This window comes from Puma concolor, chromosome B4 (assembly GCF_028749965.1).
Source record: "Puma concolor isolate L17-30 chromosome B4, mPumCon1.1.hap2, whole genome shotgun sequence".
Lineage (NCBI taxonomy): Eukaryota > Metazoa > Chordata > Mammalia > Carnivora > Felidae > Puma > Puma concolor.
The window spans coordinates 58,496,170-58,517,162 of NC_141673.1; the positions used below are offsets into that span (position 1 = coordinate 58,496,170).

The following is a 20,993-nucleotide window of genomic DNA, read 5'->3' on the forward strand; positions in this document are numbered from 1 at the left end:
AGCGGCTGCCTCCGGCTGGGAGACCAGCTGCAGACTCAGCACTGGGCTTCTGCTCAAGGTTACAGAAGTCGGGCTGCATTAGTTCTTTCTTGGCCCCTGTTTGGAACCAACTCCATTGCCATCCAGGTGCTTAATAATCATACACTTGGTGTCCTATCGACTTCTGAGGGCGAACTGGAAGCCCCGAGGGACTGGGAGTCATCACTCTCCCATGTTCCTTACTGATGCTCCCAAAGCGGGATCCCTAGAACTTGGGAGTCCAGCATGGTTCTTGGCACATAATAGGCACTCCAATAATGTTTGGACCCCAAAGGAGACCCTAAGGAGCAAAACAGGATGACCTGATCGCCCCTCTCCTAGACTTCCCTCCCTCTGAGAAATGCCCAGAAGCTTCTCGGGGAGGCGTTTGCTAGCCTGGACATCACAGGCACTCAGGGGGCAGCTCTGGCCCCTGCCTCCTGTCATCAGCATAATGCATCCATATCTACAATATGGCGAATTTCATATCCTCCCACCCTCTTCCCTGCATTATTGATGGGTGATGCACTTTAAAAAAAAAAAATCAATTAGATCAGGGCGTGGAGCTGGAGTTAAAAGAGAAAAGAAGCCTTTAAAAGTCTGCACTTCTTTCTGCTGTTTTGAATAGGAACAGATAAAGCTTCCCCTCTGGTTTGAATAAGTCAAGCCCAGGGCTAGGTTGGCGGTGATTGGCCAGGACTGGGAAAATGAGGTTAAGATGCAAACACAAGCAAATATAAGGCAGTGGTCTGTGCAGCCATTACTAGGCTAAGGCAGCGGAACCTGGCACCTTCTGCTTTGGGTTGGTTCTCCGGAACTGCTGCTACTTTCTCGCCAGAAAACCAGGAAGACCGGTGGGGGAGAAGGCAAGGTAAGGTCTATTTGGTGTGTGGGTGTCCATCAGCAGAGCAATCCTACTGAGCAAGGAAGAAACGAAGGGAAGAGGAGATCGACATTTCTGTGCCTTTGTCTTCTTGGATGAGGCTTTTAAAGGATTAAACCAGGAGTTTGTAACGAGTTGTGCAAACTTCCTGCTGCGAAGTTAAGGCCCTTGTTAGAAACCACTGAACAGATAGAGCACTGTTTTCAAAAGCTGGGAAGTGTGGAGACTACCCCTTTCACACGTCTCTTGGAAAGGCGGTGTGGGCCAAGGCGGAGGTTAGAACTGCTTCCTCTGCTTGGGCTCCGTTCACAGGGGGATCTGTGAGAGTTAAGGGCCTCTGGCTCTTAGCCTGGGCCTCCAAAACTGCACCCCACCCCAAGGGTTTCTGCAGGGGCCTCAAAAGTCCTGAATTAATAAGGACTTGGAGAAGAGGGAGGGAGAGATTGAGCTTTGGGGGACTTTGATGCCACAGCTGCCATCAACTTTTCTGGGTGTCCCAGGGAGGCAGGAAGTCCCTTCCTTGAGCATGTCCTCTCCTTAAGTGGGGGGACCTTGGCCCAGTGAGCTCCTTCCCTGTTGCTAAGTCCCTGCTGGGAAACGGGACTGCTTTTGGCCTCTCAGACTCACAGCCCTGATGAATGCCGATTCTACCAGGTGGAAGCTTGACTATTTTCAACGAATGAATTCACTGGCCCTTGTTCCCTTCCCCTATTTGGGTCATGGCGTTTGCCTTTAATGAATGAAATCTAGGGTCTGAAGAGAACTTGAACAAATATTTCCTGGCAGTTCTGAGCAGCACCAGGTAGGGTGGGGCAGCACAAGTTATCCAATGAAATCCTCAGACGCCGGCTGCTCCGGGTCTGTGCCCTGCTTTAGTCTCGCTCCAGCAGTACACAAATGGAGTCTGGGTTTTTTGTTGTTTTTTGTTTTTGTTTCTTCTGCGCTTTTTGCCAAAGTCCACACACTACATAATGGCACGAGCTCTCCAAACCTGGCTTCATCCACAGTATGCCTCCAAGTAGCAAAACTCCATACGGCCCTTTCTGGGTGGGTTGTTTCATGTTTTGTTTTTTGTTTCTGTTTTTATTTTGTCGGTTTTTTGTTTTGTTTTGTTTTGGTTTGGTTTGGTTTTTTTGTTTCTGTAAATCCATCAAGCACATCTTTTTTCCTTTGCCTCTTGAGAGCATTCATCAGTTATCCGTATCGGAATGCAAGCTCCTTGAGAGCAAGAACCAGACAACAGGCAGGCATTTTATTTATACAAAGCCCCTACATGACCATGCATGTGTGTAAGTACTTGATAACCCTGGACACGCCCTGAATACAGATGGTGGGGCACCGGACTTCTCTTCACCACTTCCTCCCTCTCCCCACCCTGCCTCGTGGGCAGCCACTGAACCACTGGCTCCTGTGGATCTGTGTGAGAGGGGGAAGGAGAGCATCAGCCCCCAGGAAGACCTGGCCACCCAGCCTTTCCCTGCTGGCTCCCTGAACTCTGTCCCCCCTCTCCCCGCCCAGGCTCTGCCATTTTACTTTCCCTCTTCTTCGAGGCCCAGGGAACATATTAGTCATCAGACAAAAAGCTGTTCAAGTTTTAGGATAGTTTACTTAGAAAAGTCTGGAAAGTAAAAGCCCAATGAGAAAGAGAGTTGACCCCGCAGAGGACCTGGCAAGCAGGACCTCTGGAAAGAGCTGGAAGGAATGAGTGAGAGAAGGCAGCCCAGCTTGGAAATATTCCAACGTAAGCTTTTCTCCCCGTGAGCCACTGAAGGAAGGTGCATTTAGGAAGGGTTACACGACATCGAAGTGACTAAAAAGCACAGGCTTTAGGGTCAGATACGGATTTCGCTCTAGTGTGTGACCCTAGGCAAATTATTTAACCTCTCTGAACCTCAACTCGCCTGCAATGTAAGATAAAATATACTCCGTTTATAAGAATTAAGTGACATAACGTGAGCCAACACGTTGGCTTGGCATATTTATGATCCCTTCAGTAAATGACCGTGACTCTGACCAGAGCTCTTGACAAGGGAAGTAGCAAGGGGGGAGCAGACCTTCTGGGTGGGGACCCCCAGACCAGCCAGGCTTCCCTCGAGAACTCCGATGAGTCATCCCCCCCCCCCCCCCGTCGCCGTGGAGCCGCAGGGCGCACCACAAGGACGTGGCAGGATGGCTGATGAGAAGCTAGGAAATGACCTAGGAGAAAAGCTGGGTGGGTGCGTGCCCCCCCGTGAGGGGCCTCGTCTCCCCTGCTCACTCTGTGCCGTGGCAGCCTTGCGAAGACCAGCACCATGTCTCTGAGCGGCGCCTTCAGGGCCGTGGGCAACGAGCCTGGGATCATCACCTGGCGGATCGAGGTGAGCTGGGCCGGAGGCACACCTTCCTCCCCGTACCGCGGGGCACGCTCTGGCGGCCCTCTGGCACTCCCGAGCCTCCCGTCTTTGGGAACAGCAAGGGGCGGCTTCGGAGCCACCTTTTCCTATCCTTGACCCCTCCTGGGTGCTCAAAGCAGGTGGCGGCAGGTGGAAGAAACGCTTTTAGCCCTGGAGAGCAGGGCCCCAAGCAAAAATAAGCTTGCCTTTTATCCCGCCATCTGCTCCGTGAGTCTGCACTTCCCGTAAATGCCCTGGGGCGATGGGTGGGGCCTGGGCCCACCCGGGCGACCTGCGACTCCTGGCTGCTTCTGTGGGAAAACCAGAACCTGTCTTCCACAGGGCACTTTGGCTCCTGCCAAGTGGTAGGGGAGGTAGGGGGCGGGGGAGGTAGGGGGCGGGGGGGGGGGGGGGGGGGGAGGGGGGGAGGGGCGCCTCTCCCGCCCAGCTCCAGCTCCAACAGTCTGTAGCTGGGAACAGCCCTGGCCCCGGGGCAGCTCCACCTGCCAGATGTAAAGACCCCCTCCCCGCGCTCCCACGTCCCTGCTCCTCCCTGCTCCGAGCCCAGAGAGGGGCTGCTGCAGAAAACCCAAAGCACTTAAGGCTACCTGTTCGTTTCAATTTAGGTACTAAATGTTACCAAAAGTATGGTCTATTTAGCATTTTTACACTTGACACGCACATTCTACATAGAACACACACAAGTATGACTCAGGTTTACCTCACTTGGCGAGAGTGATGGAAATGCACGTGTGAGGCCAGGTGCATGGCTCTCCTGGGGCAAGCCATACGTGCAGGTGGCAGCTCAGGCCCCCACCCCAGGCTGCAATACAGAACACCGGGCATGGAGCCCCTTTGCACCTGCTGGCACTCGCCTCCCACAGCCCCATGGTATCCCCACGTCCCGTCTGCAGACCTTGGCCAGCACTGGGCGGTCGGGGCTGGAGAACAGTGCTAGAGGCACCTGGAGCGGCTGCTCCGAGGTGGGATTTCACTTGTCAGCTTATATCCAGCTCTTTTGCCTGCAAAGCCTGCAAAGGCTCCTCACAGTGTAGTGAGACGAGACCATGCAGGTGGTGGGGAGGAGGACGGGGTGAAGATGGGGACCCAGATTCAGAGCTGGGACCATGCAGGCAGAGCCGAGCAAAAGCGAGGGGGGCGGCCCCGCTGATCCTGTGGCCGGCCGCTATGCCCCGTAGGATCAGTGGTGACATCTCCCCTACCTCTCCCCTGCCACATGTGCCAAAAGATGGAGAGGAGAGGGAGGCTGGAGGGGTGGGGTAGATTGCAGACTACGCACACCCCTTGTCCTTCCAGAAACTGGAGCTGGCGCTGGTGCCCCTGAGTGCCCATGGCAACTTCTATGAGGGGGACTGCTACGTCATCCTCTCGGTGAGCACCATCTCCTTATTCCCAAGAACTTCTCCCCTGAGAGCCAGTTCCCGGGTTCCGCTGAGATCTGCTGCTGACGCTAATCAGGTCCCTGGTATCCGTCTTGGTCTTTCCTCAGTGTTTTACAGAACAGGCCTCCAGCTTGAGTCTCAAAGGCCGTTCTTAGGGGATGGAGCCCTCAGTCTGAACCTCAGCGGGTAGCCCGCAAGCATCACTTCTCCCTCCCGGGGCTCAGACCCCACATTAAAGTGGTGTGGAGGAAGGTCAGGTAAATACAAGGCCGTGCCTCAAAGTGCTCGTTCTAGTTGAGGAAACAATATCCCACAAGAACGATGCCAACAGAGCCACGCAGATGGACAGACTGGCGCTGTGCCAGCTGTGTAAGGGCAGGGGGGCAGCAAGGTAAGTCTGCCCCCTGCCTTGGAAAGGATCCTCACTGGTCTCCATGTAGTTTGAGAACAATAAGCTGTCAACTTGCCCCCAAGGTGGGAGGAATGTGGGCTGCTGGAGCTTGGGCCACACAGCAGGTCTGCACAGAGGCCACTGCCGCAAGGGAGAGAGGCCCCGAGCCCCCCTAGGGCGGGACACGAGCCACCCTATGCTGTGTCCCTCCCACACCGGAGGGGCCAGCAGCAGAGCAGGGGTGGGGTGGGTGAGCCGGCCCCCGACCCGATCTCTCTGGACATCCCAGACACGAAGAGTGGGCAGCCTCCTCTCCCAGGACATCCACTTCTGGATCGGGAAGGACTCCTCCCAGGATGAGCAGAGCTGCGCGGCCATCTACACTACACAGCTGGACGACTACCTGGGAGGTAGCCCTGTGCAGCACCGAGAGGTCCAGTACCATGAGTCTGACACCTTCCACGGCTACTTCAAGCAGGGCATCGTGTGAGTAGTTACGCCAGAGCAAGGACATAAGTGGCAGCTTACCCAACAGGAAACCACAAAGGCCAATAAATATGTGAAGGGTCCAAGAAATGCAAATCAAAACAAAGCTATCACTTCCACCTGTCGGAGAAGGCCGGATCAGAGGGCCGGGTGGTGGCAAGCGGTGGCAAGGCCGTGGGGAAATAGGAGCCCTCGTGCCGCCCTGGCGGGGGGACCGCCATAGCGTTCTGGAGAGCAGTCTGCTCCGCGGAGGCAAATCCCACTTCTGGAGGCATGACTCAGAGGACTTCTCATACACCCGGGTCTGCAAGAGCTCGTGAGCCAGAATGTCCACAGCAGTGTCATTAGTGGTGGCAGGAAGCTGTAGGCCAGGTAGAGTGCCCACCCCTGGGAGATTGGAGAGGAGAAATACTCCAGGACGCCAAGGAGCACTGTGTGGCAGCTGGAGACAATGGGTCAGACACACGCCTAATGTGTGGGCGGGTCTTACATCCATGGTGCTCCTGAACAAAGACACAGACTTGAACTACGTGACAATGCCAGTTTCTGTTTTTAAAAAATATACGCCCACCAAACAACAGGACACACTTATCACGATGAAAAGAAAAAGATAGTTGTTCCACTGTTGGAAGGGATGCCTGTGGGAGGGAGAGGAATGGGCGAGCATAGGCAGATAAAAGGGAATACATAAATACTGAAAACAAGCGAGGGGTCTTGTAAAGGACAGTGCTGATAATGTCCCATGAACGGAGGAGTTTAATTAGCTCCAAACTTTGCACTTGAGATCAAAAACAACAAGAGGAATTCAAACGAGCTGGAGAAATCTGAGGCTGGTCCAAGGCTCGCCTCTTGCAGGCTGGCAGTCCCCACTGACTGGGGACCTGCTGGGCACAGAGCACCACAAGGTGTCACCAGGGAGCCCAAAGACAAACCTTCTGCTCCGGGGTGGCTTTCTGCATGCCCTTCAGGTGCAGGACCCTGGGATGGAGGCCGGGTTGGGACAAACACCAGGGATAGGAGGGCTGATTCCTGGAGAGAGGGTTTGTCTTAAGGCCCGAGTGTCATTGATGCTTCTGCTGCTCCCCGACTTGTGCCCCTTTCTTTGTCACACGCTGATCTTCAGACAGTTGCTAGAACAAAGCAAGTTCATGCCACAGGGTCTTCCGCACTGACGATGAACCCTCTGGAACTCTAGCCCTCTGTCTGGCGGGTTCCTATCCCTCTTAATATATTAGCTTGATTGCCATTCCTTTAGAGAAGACTGCCCTGACCACTCTGTCAAAAAGTCTGTCACTCAGTCTACTTCTGTGGCAGCCATGACCACCACTCATGTTTACCTGCTTATGTCCTGTTGTCGCCCCTACAGGCAGAGGCCGCAGCTGTGTAGTTTACAACGGTCCCCCCAGTACCCAGCATGTGGCAGGTGCTCGGTAAATAACTGGCTGTTATTTGGATATTCCCACAGCTACAAGAAGGGGGGTGTGGCCTCCGGGATGAAGCATGTGGAGACCAACACCTATGACGTGAAACGGCTGCTACACGTGAAGGGGAAAAGAAACATCAGGGCCACCGAGGTAAGTCCTCCCCACCGTCTGTCTGCTCCACCTGGCGCCTAAGAATTCCTCCTGAACAATGTCTGCTTCCCATCTGCAGGTGGAAATGAGCTGGGACAGTTTTAACCAAGGTGATGTCTTCTTGCTGGACCTTGGGAAGGTCATCATCCAATGGAATGGCCCAGAGAGCAACAGCGGAGAGCGCCTGAAGGTGTGGTTCATGGGGCTTGCAGTCTCTCAGTTGCCTTTTCCTTTTTCTTTCTTCCACTGGCTCTTCCCTTGAGATGCAAGACAGACCTCTGCCTTTGAGTAGAATCTGTTTCAGAGACAGGCCAAGTGCGTGAGTCTGTGACTCACTCCAGGGTCCTAAGCATCAGAATAACCCCTATGTCTGGGACCCGGGTTGCTCCTCCCAAAGCCAGCAGGTGCAGAAGGGGCCCTGGTGGGGCTAACTGCTTCCTTGGGCTTCTTTGATAGGCTATGCTTCTGGCAAAGGATATTCGGGACAGAGAGCGAGGGGGCCGTGCTGAAATAGGTGTGATCGAGGGAGACAAGGAGGCAGCGAGTCCGGAGCTGATGAAGGTCCTTCAGGACACCCTCGGCCAACGCTCCATTATCAAGCCTGCAGTCCCCGATGAGATCATAGATCAGCAGCAGAAATCAAACATCATGTTGTATCAGTGAGTAACTAAACCTACATGCTGGCTGGAAGCCGGGGTAGGGGGAAGATGTCTCCTGGAAAACCAAGCTACCTGTGCTTGGCTCCTCATTTTGGGTACAGGCGTCTGGCTTTCTTTTAACCCTTTTCATATGCAGCTTCTAGATGGAGCTCAGTGTTCCCCACCCAAGGAGGCAGCTACTGTCTATTCTTGTCAGCAACCCTTCCTCGTCTCTTGAGGAAGGTCTTCCTTTACTTGAGTCTATACATGCCCCGGGAGGTGGAGGAGATAATGTTTGGGAGAGAGATGCACAGCAGTCTTCTAGAGAACAGAATCCATTACATTCTTGTCTGCATTTAAGCCACCCCTGTCATAAGAAGTCAAAATTTATCCAGAAACTCCACACTAAAAGCCAGCAAAAATACCAGATTGACTACAAACGCTTTGTAGAAGAGAAGGCACAGGCTAATTTCTCCCCTTTTCCAGTGTCTCAGACTCAGCTGGGCAGCTGGCGGTCACAGAGGTAGCAACAAGACCACTGGTCCAGGACTTACTGAACCATGATGTAAGTAGAGCTTGGGTGGGCTTGGCGTCTGGGGCCAGCCCTGGCTTTAGAGATCTTCCTTATGTTCCTCAGTGGCAGTAACCACTTTTATCCCCTACTGCTTCAGGACTGCTACATCTTAGACCAAAGTGGGACCAAGATCTACGTGTGGAAAGGAAGAGGGGCCACAAAGATTGAAAAACAGACAGCCATGTCTAAAGCCCTGGTAGGAGCCACAGGCGTACGGTATTGTTCCCAAAATTCTGGTAGTAACACTTCAGACATGTAGCCATATTCGGAACCGGGGCATAGAACATCACAGTCACGTATGTGAACTTCAGTCTGATAGACAAACTAGGATTCAAATCCAGGTTTGCTATACATCTCCGGTATTTGGAGGATTCTGAGGGTTCTGAGGATTAAATAACATTTGCAAAGCACTTAGAACAGTACCTGGCCCCTACCCCTGCTCAGAACACGGCTGCTGTTATCGAAGAGGATGTCCCATCACGCTTGACAGCCCTGTCCTCAAGAAGCTTAGGATGCCATGCAGGCCCATGCAGATGAGCCCAGCAGGATGCACTTACAAAGCAGTAAACGAGCAAACGAATTTGACACGAAATCAGTGGAGTACGTGAATGCTGCAAGAACATAGTATAGACGATCTTGCAAAAAAGAAAAATAAAAAATTAGTCATAATCATGACAGCCCAATCAAGAGATACTGGGACTGTTCCCTCTGTCCTTCCCTTGAGACAGGTAACTTGGCCACTACACATAAGTGAGTTAGGATTTGATTCTGACTCCCAGCAGGGAGCAATCCTATCAACTGGCTTCAAAGGGGTGAGTGAGCAGCCGAGCAAAGAACCCAGTGTATTCCCTGATTGACCTGCCTTCCGGGGTTGGGGGTGTCTGCAGAGCTTCATCCAGATGAAGGGCTACCCCAGCAGCACCAACATAGAGACCGTCAACGACGGTGCCGAGTCGGCCATGTTTAAGCAGTTGTTCCAGAAGTGGTCAGTGAAGGACCAGACCACCGGCCTGGGGAAAACATTTGGCATTGGCAAAATCGGTGAGGCTGCTCCTCAGATCGCCTTCTCACGGCTAGGACTCTCGAGAAAGGCAGTCACGGGTGCCGTTCACTCACTCGGCTTCTCCCAACCCCTTCTCTGCAGCTAAAGTTTTCCAGGAGAAATTTGATGTGACCCTGCTGCACGCCAAGCCGGAGGTGGCTGCCCAGGAAAGAATGGTCGATGATGGCAATGGAAAAGTTGAGGTGAGTCAGTGATTCACACTTCAGGGTGGGGGGGAGGGGGGGCGGCAGGCGGCACTGGCCCTCCCGGCTGTCCTGCTGGAGAGGAGGGAGCAGGTGATTCCGTGTCTGCTTTGGCACCCCTCTGGCACCTCAGAAGCAGTCTCTAAGAGGTGTCTGAGTCTGCAAAGCTTTCCCACAGTGCCTCAGGGACGTGAAAGGCTGACAGCCCAGTGTGCTCTCAATAACTCACCTGGCAGATAGATTCAAATCATCCCCGAGCCGTGATGGGGCGCACCTGAGCAGGAATGATCCGGTTCTCCTCGGGATTTGGATCCTGCAAGTGTGATAAGCCCTCACGGCGAGGAAAGAAGAACCAGGGAGGGAAGGTGTACTTTTCAGTGGACGTTAGTGTCTTTCCTGCCGCGTTCTCTGCTGAGCACGGCCCAATCCCTTCCGGCAGCTGTCCCTTCGAACAGGAGCCCCATCCCTGGGAAATTGTGTCTCCTTCTGCACCCAGGTCTGGAGAATTGAAAACCTGGAGCTGGTCCCTGTGGAGCATCAGTGGTATGGCTTCTTTTATGGGGGAGACTGCTATCTGGTCCTCTACACGTACGAGGTGAATGGGAAGCCACATTACGTCTTGTACATCTGGCAGGTAGGCCTGAAGCAGGCTCTTAGCTCTGGCTGCTGATGCTTCCTCTGGCCCCTAAGTGGGGGCAAGGGGTGGCGGGGACCCATTTCTCCCCCTCTAACCACCGCAGGGCCGCCACGCCTCAAAGGATGAGCTGGCAGCCTCGGCATACCAGGCCGTGGAGGTGGATCAGGAGTTTGCTGGGGCCCCTGTGCAGGTTCGAGTTACCATGGGGAAGGAGCCACGCCACTTCATGGCCATCTTCAAGGGGAAGCTTGTTATCTTTGAGGTGAGACCCCCTCAGATAAGATTACACCATGAGCAGGAATGCCCAGAACTCGCAGGTCAGCAGGAGGCTACCGAATCGGAGAGGAGGGAGGGAGACCAGGGCTTGGGGCAGACACAGACAAGAAGCGGGTTAATCTCGGGGCAGCTGGGCGGCTCAGCACAGTTCATGAGTTTGAGCCCCACGCCGGGCTCAGCACTGGCAATGAATGCATGGAGCCTACCTGGGATTCCCTCTCTCCCTCTCTCTCTGCCCCTTCCCCGCTCGTGTTCTCTCTCCCTCCCTCTCCTCTCTCTCTCTCTCTCTTTCTCTAAAATAAATAAACATTTTTTACAAAGAAGAAGGGGAAGAGGGTTAATCTCTCCAAGCCATTCAGGTGAATCCCAACTGCCTAGGACTTTAAGTCCAAACCACTGCCCAATTAATGTTCAAGGTCCTTCATGATCTGACCCATATTACCTCTGCAGGTGTATTACCCTCAGCTCCCTAACCTACACACTTCACTCTAGTGAGGTGAGTCTCCTCATGAGACCTCACGTGTGCCACGCGTCCAGCCCCGCCATGTCCAACCCTCCCTCCCCCACTGGATGTGCCCTTTCGAACTCAAGTCCCACTTCCTCCATGAAGCTCTGGCCGAAGCAACACCAGGAATGTGTAATGTCATTTGCTTGATATCACACAAGCCTGTGGTCAAGTCCTAGCCTTGTCATTTATTAACCAGATTGCTAAGCCTCAGTTTTCCCATCTGTACTACAGGATAATCATACCTACTTCACATGGTTATTCTGAGGTTCCGTGAAATAATGTAGGTGAGGTGCTAACCACAGAGCCTAACAGACAATAAAAGTCTCAGAGTGGGAGCTAATATTATTGGCTCCATGATGCCAGTTCACCTGACCTCTTCCAGTGTGCATGGCAGCTCCCCGTGGGCAAAAGCAGTGTTGAATTCATCCACAGTCTCTATAACGGCGACCCCAGAGCTCTGCTCACGTGGGGCTCCAGAGAACCAGATTCTGCTCTTCTCCTCTCTAGGGTGGGACTTCCAGAAAGGGAAACGCTGAGCCCGACCCTCCAGTGAGGCTCTTCCGGATTCAAGGAAATGACAAATCCAACACCAAAGCGGTGGAGGTTCCAGCCTTGGCCTCCTCCCTAAACTCCAATGATGTCTTTCTGCTGCGGGCCCAAGCAGAACACTACCTGTGGTATGGCAAGGTAAGACGTCTGGCCCCGGTAGACACACCGGCCCCTGGGAGCCCTGCCCTGGGCCCTCCCTCCCGTCAGCGAGGCCAGAGGAACTAAACAGTAGACCGGAGCAGTCCTCAAGAAGATGAGCCTTTCCCTAAAGGATCTTCAAAGAGTGCGAGTGTTTCTTGCAATTAGAAACTCACTGACCACATTGCTCACACCCAGGAGACACTCCATAAGCTTCTACACAGACGGAGGCTGGATAAGCCAATCCTTCCACACCGGTCTGGTGGAATGTAACAGGACAGGCATGAACATTGAGCAAAAGCGCTAGAACTGCGATTCTGTCCATTCAGATCGCATCTATGTTAAAAAGCACGAACACTTACAAAAGAGAACGGAGCTGGGAAAGATGCTCAATGCCACACTCACCGGGGAAGGGCAAGTGAAAACCACAGAGATGCTACTGTACAGCTAGGAGAGTGGCTAAAAAAAAAAAGAAAAAAAAAAAAAGCAGACAATATCAAGTGCAGATGAGGGCACAGAGCAACAGGAACTCGTGGGCATTGCTGGTGGCAGTGCAAATACAGCCTTTGGGAAACAATTTGACGGTTAATCTTATAAAACACACACATACGATCCGGCAGCCCCACGCCCGGTTTTACCCATGTGAGATAATAAAACTACCTTCACACAAATATGCATAGCACCTTTATTCACTAGCACCCAAAATTGGAAGCAGCTCAACTAGAAAATGAAAACAGCGGTATATTCATACTACTATTCATAGTAGAATACCTCTCGGCAACGCAAAGAAAAAAGCTGTTGATACTCACGACAAAGCTGAATCTCAAATGCGCTGTGCTAAGGAAGCCAGCCTCAAAGGCTACACAGTGCGTGATTCCGTGTATAACATTCTGGAAAAGGCAACAGTGTAGTGATGGAGAACAGACCGACGGTTGCCGGAGGTTAAGGACGTGGGGAGCATCTGACCACAGAGGGGTAGTCCGAGGGAATTTTTGGCGGGGCTGAGGCAAATGTTCTAGACCTTCCGTTTTGATGGTGGTAACGTGATTCTGTGTGTTTGTCAAGGCTCATAGACGTGTACACCAAAAAGAGTGAATTTTCTTGAATAAGTAACTTTTCAAATTTAAGTTTTTTTCTCTTAAAAAAGAATCCGAAGTCGGTGCTAAAATTCCAAGTGAAGCCAAAACCAAGGGGGCTCTTGCTGACTTCTGTGTGGGTTTCAGAGTCCAGTCCTGCTCTCTGCCACCACGCTGCTTTCCTCTCCCCCGCCCCTCCTCTCCCAGCACTAGAACAAACCCCTCTCCCCCTCCTGAGGCGCTGTGGCTTTGGTAGCTGATCCCAGGACACTCTCAGTGTGGCTTCGCCCCCTACGTCAACGCATCTATGTACGACTAACCCCTGTGCTCTCCTCACCCCACTCAGGGGTCTAGTGGGGATGAGCGGGCAATGGCCAAGGAGCTGGCCGGCCTTCTCTGCGAGGGCACCGAGGACACTGTGGCCGAGGGCCAGGAGCCGGCTGAGTTCTGGGACCTGCTGGGAGGCAAGACTGCCTACGCCAATGACAAAAGGTAGGGAAACACAGCGCCCCCTCGTCTGGGCTCCCCCTGCCGCCCAGGCTTGGGAACTGCACAAACTCTAGGATGCCTTTCCGTTTTAAAAACCTGATTTCCACGTCGTTCAGTTCCTCTGAATGGACTGTATTGCAGACTACAGCAGGAAATCCTAGATGCGCAGCCCCGTCTCTTTGAATGTTCCAACAAGACAGGGCGGTTCGTTGTCACTGAGATCACAGACTTCACCCAGGATGACCTGAACCCAGGTGATGTGATGCTCCTGGATACCTGGGACCAGGTAAGACGCAGCCAGAGAACGAGTGGCAGAGATCCCCACAGTTGAGGCTATTTTTTGTGTAGCGCCTCCCCTGTCAAGGATAAACCCAGGGTAGCTCTGGCCCACCCTCGAGTCAACCAAACATTCGTCAAGGGTAACCAATGGAAGAGCCCACTCTTTGCCAGGGATGGAGAAATCAGAAGGTTGTTTAGAACTGCCGCCTTGGGGATTTTCCCACTTTGCCCTGGGAAAATCAGGCCATCTTATCTAAGTCAGGCGCTCCTCTCTCTTCCGCCAACAGGCTCCACACTCGGAGATATGGGCCTTTTAGGGAATATAGGGCTGTAAAGGGGATATCTTTGGGGCAACCCCTCCCTGACATTCAGCTCAGCACACATACTCAGCCCCTCCTTCATGCCAGTCCCTGCGGTGGGTGTAGTGTCACCAAGGTGAAGGGCCCCTGCTCTCAGAGTTTACAGACCGATGGAGGAACTGGACATAGAAACATCCTTTTGCTATGATGGGGGTGTGAGGTGCCGCGGGAGCACAAATTAGGGGCACGCAACACCGTTTAGGGGCTCAGAGAAGACTCCTTAGAAGAGATGGCTCCCAGGCTGAATCTCCAAGGACCAGTAGGCTCGGTAGAGAGGTAGAGGGAGCGTCCTGGGCAAAGGAAACAGCACAAGTAAAAGCAAGGCACGGAAGAGTCTAATACACAGGGAACTACCATCGACATCCCATCAAGCCATAGAGTTAAGGAGTTAGAGATGAAGCTAAGAAGTAGATTACCTGCCGTACCCACCAGGCCCAGTTTGAATTTCATCCTGGAAAGCTACTGAAATTTAGGCAGGTGAGTGACATGGTCACTGTGCTTTCAATAGATCATTCTGGAAAGTAGGAGAGGAGGGATGGCGGCGGGGGGGACGGGACAACAGAACACTGCACACTGGGAAGCCAGTCAGGAGAGTATTGTAACAGTCAAGTAAGAGCCACCATAAGCTGCACGGGGACAGTGGGATGGTGACAGATTTGCCAAATGCCGGATACAGGGGCATCTGGGATGACTCCCGGGGCACTGCCCAAGGTGACCCGATGGATGCCATTCACCAAGAGTGGAGACACAGACCCAAGTCTAGAAGAAAAGAGCCACCTTTGGGGGTGTTGTAGCTGAGGTGCTCGGAGACCACGATGAGGGGGGGTCCTGCAAGAAGTTGGGTTCAGGAAGCTGAAGCTTAACGAGATCTAGGAGACACATGCAAAATTAGAATTCTGGGAAAACTTTTCTCTCTGCTGAACAAATCAAGCTGGGAAAGTTCTCTGAGGCTGTGACTTGCTGAGGGGGCAAGATAGGGCAGGGTATATGGTCTGGCACCTTGTCCTTGATATAAGCACATGAATATTCCACCTCTCCAACAGGTATTCTTGTGGATCGGGGCTGAGGCCAATGCCACAGAGAGGGAGAGAGCCCTCACGACGGCCGCGGAGTACCTGCACACTCACCCCAGTGGCCGAGACGCTGACACACCGATCCTGATCATTAAACAGGGGTTTGAGCCTCCCACCTTCACAGGATGGTTCTTGGCCTGGGACTCGCATATGTGGAGTGTAAGAACAGAGAGCATGGGCGAGATATCCCTACCGCCTGGGAGCTGAGCGCTGGTAGCTCAGGGGGAAAGTGGGGTCCCGACTTAAGGGCTGAGTAAATCCAGGACCACATTCCCCCCGCCCCCTCCCCACTCCCTGCTTTTTACTTTCCTTCTCTTTTCCACCCACCATGGCAGTAAGTCCAGTTAGGGAAATTCACAGCTTGTCTCAGGAATAAGCAGTGCGTGGAGGTAAATAGTTTATAACGTTTATCCACACACATCACCTTTTTGAGGTTCACAGCCACCCTGGCAGCTGGGGCATTTGTAACCTGTTTCCCATGTTATGAATGAGGAGGCTTAGAGGAGAGGGGTTTTGTCTAAAGTCACTATTAACCAATAGGAAGAAGCCAGGATTTCTGACTCCTAGCCGACCTCTCTGTCTTCAGTCTCGTACAGAGGATTAGGAAACACCAGCAAAGAACGCAGATGTTTAAGTACCTTCCAGCCTGGCCTTGACCAGAAGGGGGGATTTTCATCTGTGCTCCCCCCCCCCACAATGTCTTCTGATTCCCTGATTCTTTCACCTGTTTGCTCTCCTTGAGGGTACAGCCTAGGCCTGAGGCATCACTCCCCGCAGAAACAGCACCGCGTCCTGTTTTGTATCTGTTTCAGGCAGGGAAATCGTATGAACAGTTAAAAGAAGAGCTGGGAGACACTGCTGCTATCACAAGAATCACCGCGGTGAGTTGGGTTTACTCTTGGAGAAGCAAGCAGAGCCCGAGAGAAACCGCAAATGCTACAGACGTCATGTGGGCAAAACCCTATCTCGTCCTTCTTAGTATCACTCTAGTGGTCCATTTTGATTTAAGATTGTTGGGGTGTTTTTTAAGTTTATTTATTTTGAGAGAGCGCGAGGATGCAAGCGGGAGAGAGGCAGAAAGAGGGAGACACAATTCCAAACAGTTTCTGCACTGTAAGCGCAGAACCCAAAGTAGAACTCGAACCCACAAACCCAAGAGATCACAACCTGAGGGGAAATCAAGAGTCAGACGCTTAACTGACTAAACCACCCAGGTGCCCCCAGATTTAGGATTGTTTTAATCAACAGAAAAGCAGGTCTCAAAGCCAAGTCCCTCATTTTACTGCCTTCCAGAATTTAGAAGCAACTTGCTGCTTTAAAAAGAAACAAACATTTTTATTCATTAATTTTTTTTTAATGCTTGTTTATTTTTGAGAGAGAGCGACACACACAGAATGAGAGCGGGGGAGGGGCAGAGAGAGAGAGAGAGAGAGAGAGAGAGAGACACAGAATCCAAAGCAGGCTTGAACTCACAAACTGTGAGATCATGACCTGAGCCGAAGCCAGACGCTCAACCGACTGAGACACCCAGGCACCCCCTTAATGCTTAGTTATTTTGAGAGAGAGAAAGAGCACAAGGCGGGGAGGGGCAGAAAGCGAGGGAGACACAGAATCGGAAGCAGGCTCCAGGCTCTGACCTGTCAGCACAGAGCCCGACAAGGGCTCACAAGTTGTGAGATCACGACCTGATCCAAAGTCGGGACGCTTAACTGACTGAGCCACCCAGGCACCTCCCCTCCACCAAAAAAAAAAAAAAAAAAAAAAAAAAAGCCGAACATATTTTTAAATATAAATACAAGGAATTACGACCTATGAACTACCTAGTATTATGAACCAAATTTTTTGTCCTCCAAAATACATAGGTTGAACTCCTAACCCCTAACGTGATGGTACTGGGAGGTGGGGCCTTTAGGAGGTAATTAGGTCATGAGGGCGGGGCCTTCATGAATACGATTAGTGCCCTTAAAGGAAGAGCTATGAGGGCTTGCTCTCTGCTCTCTGCCATGTGAGGATACAATGGGAAGATGCCACCTGCAAGCCAGGAATCAGCCTCTCGCCTGACCTAGGATTTGCAGGCATCTTGGTCTTGGACTTCCTAGCCTCCACAACGGTGAGAAATAAATGTTTGCTGTTTAAGCTAAACAACAAACAAAATGAAAACGACAAAAACAAAAACTAATTTTATTATTCAAGTCTGTTATTCGGGACAGATTACACTGACTGGTGGTATTTTTCATAAACAATAAGCTTTTAACCTACGTGATATGCTTACCGATTTCTGACAGTCAGGTCCACAGAAACTCAGGCCATTACCCCCGTTTTAATGGCTACAGGAAGTGGAGCCTCTGGCCAGGAATCCAACATTTCTTTAACATCAGGATGAGTACATGGTACCAGGTGTCCAAACCATCTGCAATTCTATCCTTTGTGCTCTACAAACTCAAGATTCCAAAACTGATGGTGATGTAGTATCTTTAAAATATATGTAGGAATAGTATGACTTCAGGGCTCCTGGGTGGCTCAGTCAGTTAAGCGTCCTGACGTTGCTTCAGGTCATGATCTCACAACTCATGAGTTCGAGCCCCGCATCGGGCTCTGTGCTGGCAGCTCAGAGACTGAAGCCTGCTTCGGATTCTGTCTCCCTCTCTCTCTGCCCCTCTCCCGCTCGCATCCTGTGTATGTGTGTCTCTCTCTCAAAAATAAATAAACTTTAAAAAAAAAAAAAAGAATAGTATGACTTCAATTGAGAGTCATTTAAAGGCTGGAAATGTAGAGCTTAAATACAAGTGCCAAAAGAAGGTATGTGATCACAGTATTTAAATGAGATGTAGGCACAGCGTTTATGCCAAAATGGCTATACAGGATTTACCCTAGACTTAATCAGTTTTCCCCAGAAGGACCCCAAAATCTGAATATTTCAGCTTCCCAGATGATTCTGACATGCAGTCAGCTTTAGGGACCATTGTTCTAAAAGGTGATCACAGGGGTGCCTGGGTGGCGCAGTCGGTTAAGCGTCCGACTTCAGCTCAGGGTCACGATCTCACGGTCCGTGAGTTCGAGCCCCGCGTCGGGCTCTGGGCTGATGGCTCGGAGCCTGGAGCCTGTTTCCGATTCTGTGTCTCCCTCTCTCTCTGCCCCTCCCCCGTTCATGCTCTGTCTCTTTCTGTCCCAAAAATAAATAAACGTTGAAAAAAAAAAATTTAAAAAAAAAAAAATAAAAGGTGATCACAAAGGGTGCAGTGGTGTAAGCCGAAATATTAAATGTTATATATACAGAACTTCAATTGCACTGAACCGGAACAGTCTTTTATCCCGTCTACGTTCTTACCTTGCCCAGGACATGAGGAATGCAACCCTCTCCCTGAATTCTGAGCCAAAATATTACCCTATAGAAGTTCTGTTGAAAAATCAAAATCAGGAGCTGCCCGAGGATGTGAACCCTGCCAAAAAGGAGGTAAGTAGCTAAAGGAGCTGCGTCTAATGTGAGTGGAGCTCTCCATGAGGAAAGCACCTGTCTCAATCTACGGCCTAGGAGGACAGCTCTGGCACATTGTAGGCCCCTCAACAGACATCTGAGCTACCCAGTAGCTCAAGACAATACCCCAGGCTCCTTTTTTTTTTTTTTTATCACCTCTCACAGCAACCCATCAGCTAGCCTCTGCCCCCTCCCCTCCATCTCTCTGCTGTCCAGCCATCATGGACGACTGCAATAGTCCCCCAACTGATTTCCACCCTTGTCCCTACGATCAGTTCCCCACATAACAGCCAATAGGCTTTTAACACAGGTAACACTGTTCTGCTCGAAACACCTCACGTGGCTTCCCACTGCAATTAGAACAGAATCCAAAATCCCTTCTGTGGCCTCCAAGGCTCTACACAGCCTGGCCCCTGCCCACCTCTCTGATTTCACCTCATCGACCACTGCCTTCTTCACTTCCCACCCCCTCCGGCCTGTGGCTCCCTTTCTGTCTCAAACCTGCTCATCCCAGCCTTCAAGCCTTTACACTTGCTACTGCTCCCACCCAAAAATACTTTCTTCTCTCAGATCCTCACAGAGCCAGCTCCTCCACACTGTTTAGGCCTCAGCTTCAATGCCCACCCTCGGAAAGGCCTTCCCTGACCACCCTGTCAAATACTGCTTAAGAGTAAGCTCCTTGTCTGTCTCATTCGCCACCACATTCTCCGCTTTTCAGCACCTGTAACAGTTCCTGCCACAAGCAGGCCCTCTTTAAGTTTTGGCTGAGTGAATGAACACGTTGAATTAATTAACTCATTTTCCCCTTGAAGGAGTTGATTTGGGAAGGGCCTCTGGGTTTCCCCCAATGCCTTACCCAACCAACTCTTAAGTATCTGAACTACAACTTTCTTGAAAACAGAGGCCGTACCTTCATTCAGACAGAAAATATTCAGTAAGCATCAACAAATAAACGTTAGGAGAATTTTATGCGCTCAACAAGATCCACTTGATCATGCATTTGGAAATGTCTGGTTAGGGATGCCTGCGTGCCTCAGTCGTTTGAGCGTCCAACTCGATTTCGGCTCAGGTCATGATCTGTGGTTCGTGGGATTGAGACCTACGTCGGGCTCTGTGCTGACAGTGAGGAGCCTGCTTGGGATTCTACCCCCCACCCCTCGCTGCTCCTCCCCTGCTCACACACACGTGCACACGCTCTCAAAAATAAACATTAAAAAAAAAAAATGAAAATGTCTGGATAAAAATGGTAGATAAAGGCATGAAGCACAGAAAACCATCACTCAATTCAGTTCTCCATTCAGCCAAAACCTAATGTGTAGAATTCATCATATATAACCCATTCTTGTTCTTCTGGAAAAAAACTGGTGCCGGGTGGGACCATGAGAGCAGCAAATCCAGTCAGCTTCTCCTCTGGCCAAAATGAGACCCCACAACCTAAGAACTCTTCAATGAGTAATTTAAGTCTATTACGGACTTTCTGAAAACTTCACTCTCTTTCCCGCTTCAAAGACACTCTCTGGCTCTACCCTCCCCACTTCTGCTGGCATTGATAGGTGCCATGTTTTCCTTCTAACTGGAGACTCTGTTTTCTCTCTTAGAATTACCTCTCTGAACAGGACTTTATTTCTGTGTTTGGCATCACAAGAGGGCAATTTGCTGCTCTGCCTGGCTGGAAGCAGCTCCAAATGAAGAAAGAAAAGGGGCTTTTCTAAGGCAAGAAGCTATATGCCTACTGCAAGACCACAGAAGAGAGCAGAGCGTGCCAATATCAGGAAAAGAATTTACCTGCCAATTTTTGCCTAATAGCCAGCTCCTTAAGCCAGATGCAAATCACAGCATGTTCTCCATTTTTCTCATCCCTGCATTCCTTGTTATATACCTAAAATGTTAAATACTCAGTTTTCGATTTTTGTGGCCTTCCGGCGTCCCAGCAGAAAGCACTAAACCTGCATCATGAATCCACTGAAGTCAAAGTAAGAGGAAAAAAAAAAACGAAGTTTAAAGCGTTTAATAATGGGGCAAGGACGCACATTGGTTTTAAATGTTAAGATCAGGGGGCACCTGGGTGGCTCAGACGGTTAAGCGTCAGATTCTTGGTTTCAGCTCAGGTCATGATCTCATAGTTCGTGAGCTGGAGCCCAAAGTCGGGCTCTGTGCTGACAGCGTGGAGCCTGCTTAGAATTCTCTCTCTCCCTGTCTGCCCCTCCCTCCCTCGCTTGTGCGTGCTCTAATAAGTAAACTTTAAAATAAATAAATTTTAAGATCCGTATTTCCGAAATCAGTTTAACCCACCAATCACTGAAGTTATTTGCATATATACCCCAAGTCAAAATCCAAATGCCCAGATCTGTATGTGCCAGAGATTTTTAACTTTTCAAGTAAAGATATCTGTATGAGAAAATAGTTCTTTTCAGTATTTGGGGTTTGCCTCTTACGGTGATTATTTTGTTATGTTGGGAGAAATGTCTCAGCTCTCGGGTATAAAGAGGCACTGCTGAGTGAGTTCTCGGGATAACTGGACCACTGTACGTCCTGTTTCTGGCACAAGAA

At 51.1% G+C, this 20,993-nt stretch overlaps 1 protein-coding gene across 1 annotated transcript; it reads left to right on the top strand.

Annotated features, from left to right (window-relative positions):
- The first annotated feature begins 3,112 nt into the window (after window positions 1–3,112).
- Window positions 3,113–20,712, top strand: AVIL (advillin). Its single transcript, XM_025926726.2, has 19 exons — window positions 3,113–3,258; window positions 4,591–4,665; window positions 5,357–5,553; window positions 7,019–7,127; window positions 7,207–7,317; window positions 7,584–7,786; window positions 8,252–8,330; window positions 8,437–8,535; window positions 9,227–9,380; window positions 9,484–9,584; window positions 10,081–10,218; window positions 10,325–10,483; window positions 11,513–11,692; window positions 13,115–13,260; window positions 13,399–13,543; window positions 14,939–15,127; window positions 15,781–15,849; window positions 18,306–18,422; window positions 20,042–20,712. Exons 1-19 carry the CDS (start codon window positions 3,193–3,195, stop codon window positions 20,153–20,155), a joined length of 2,451 nt encoding a protein of 816 aa, XP_025782511.1. The 5' UTR covers window positions 3,113–3,192; the 3' UTR covers window positions 20,156–20,712.
- The last annotated feature ends 281 nt before the right edge of the window (window positions 20,713–20,993 follow it).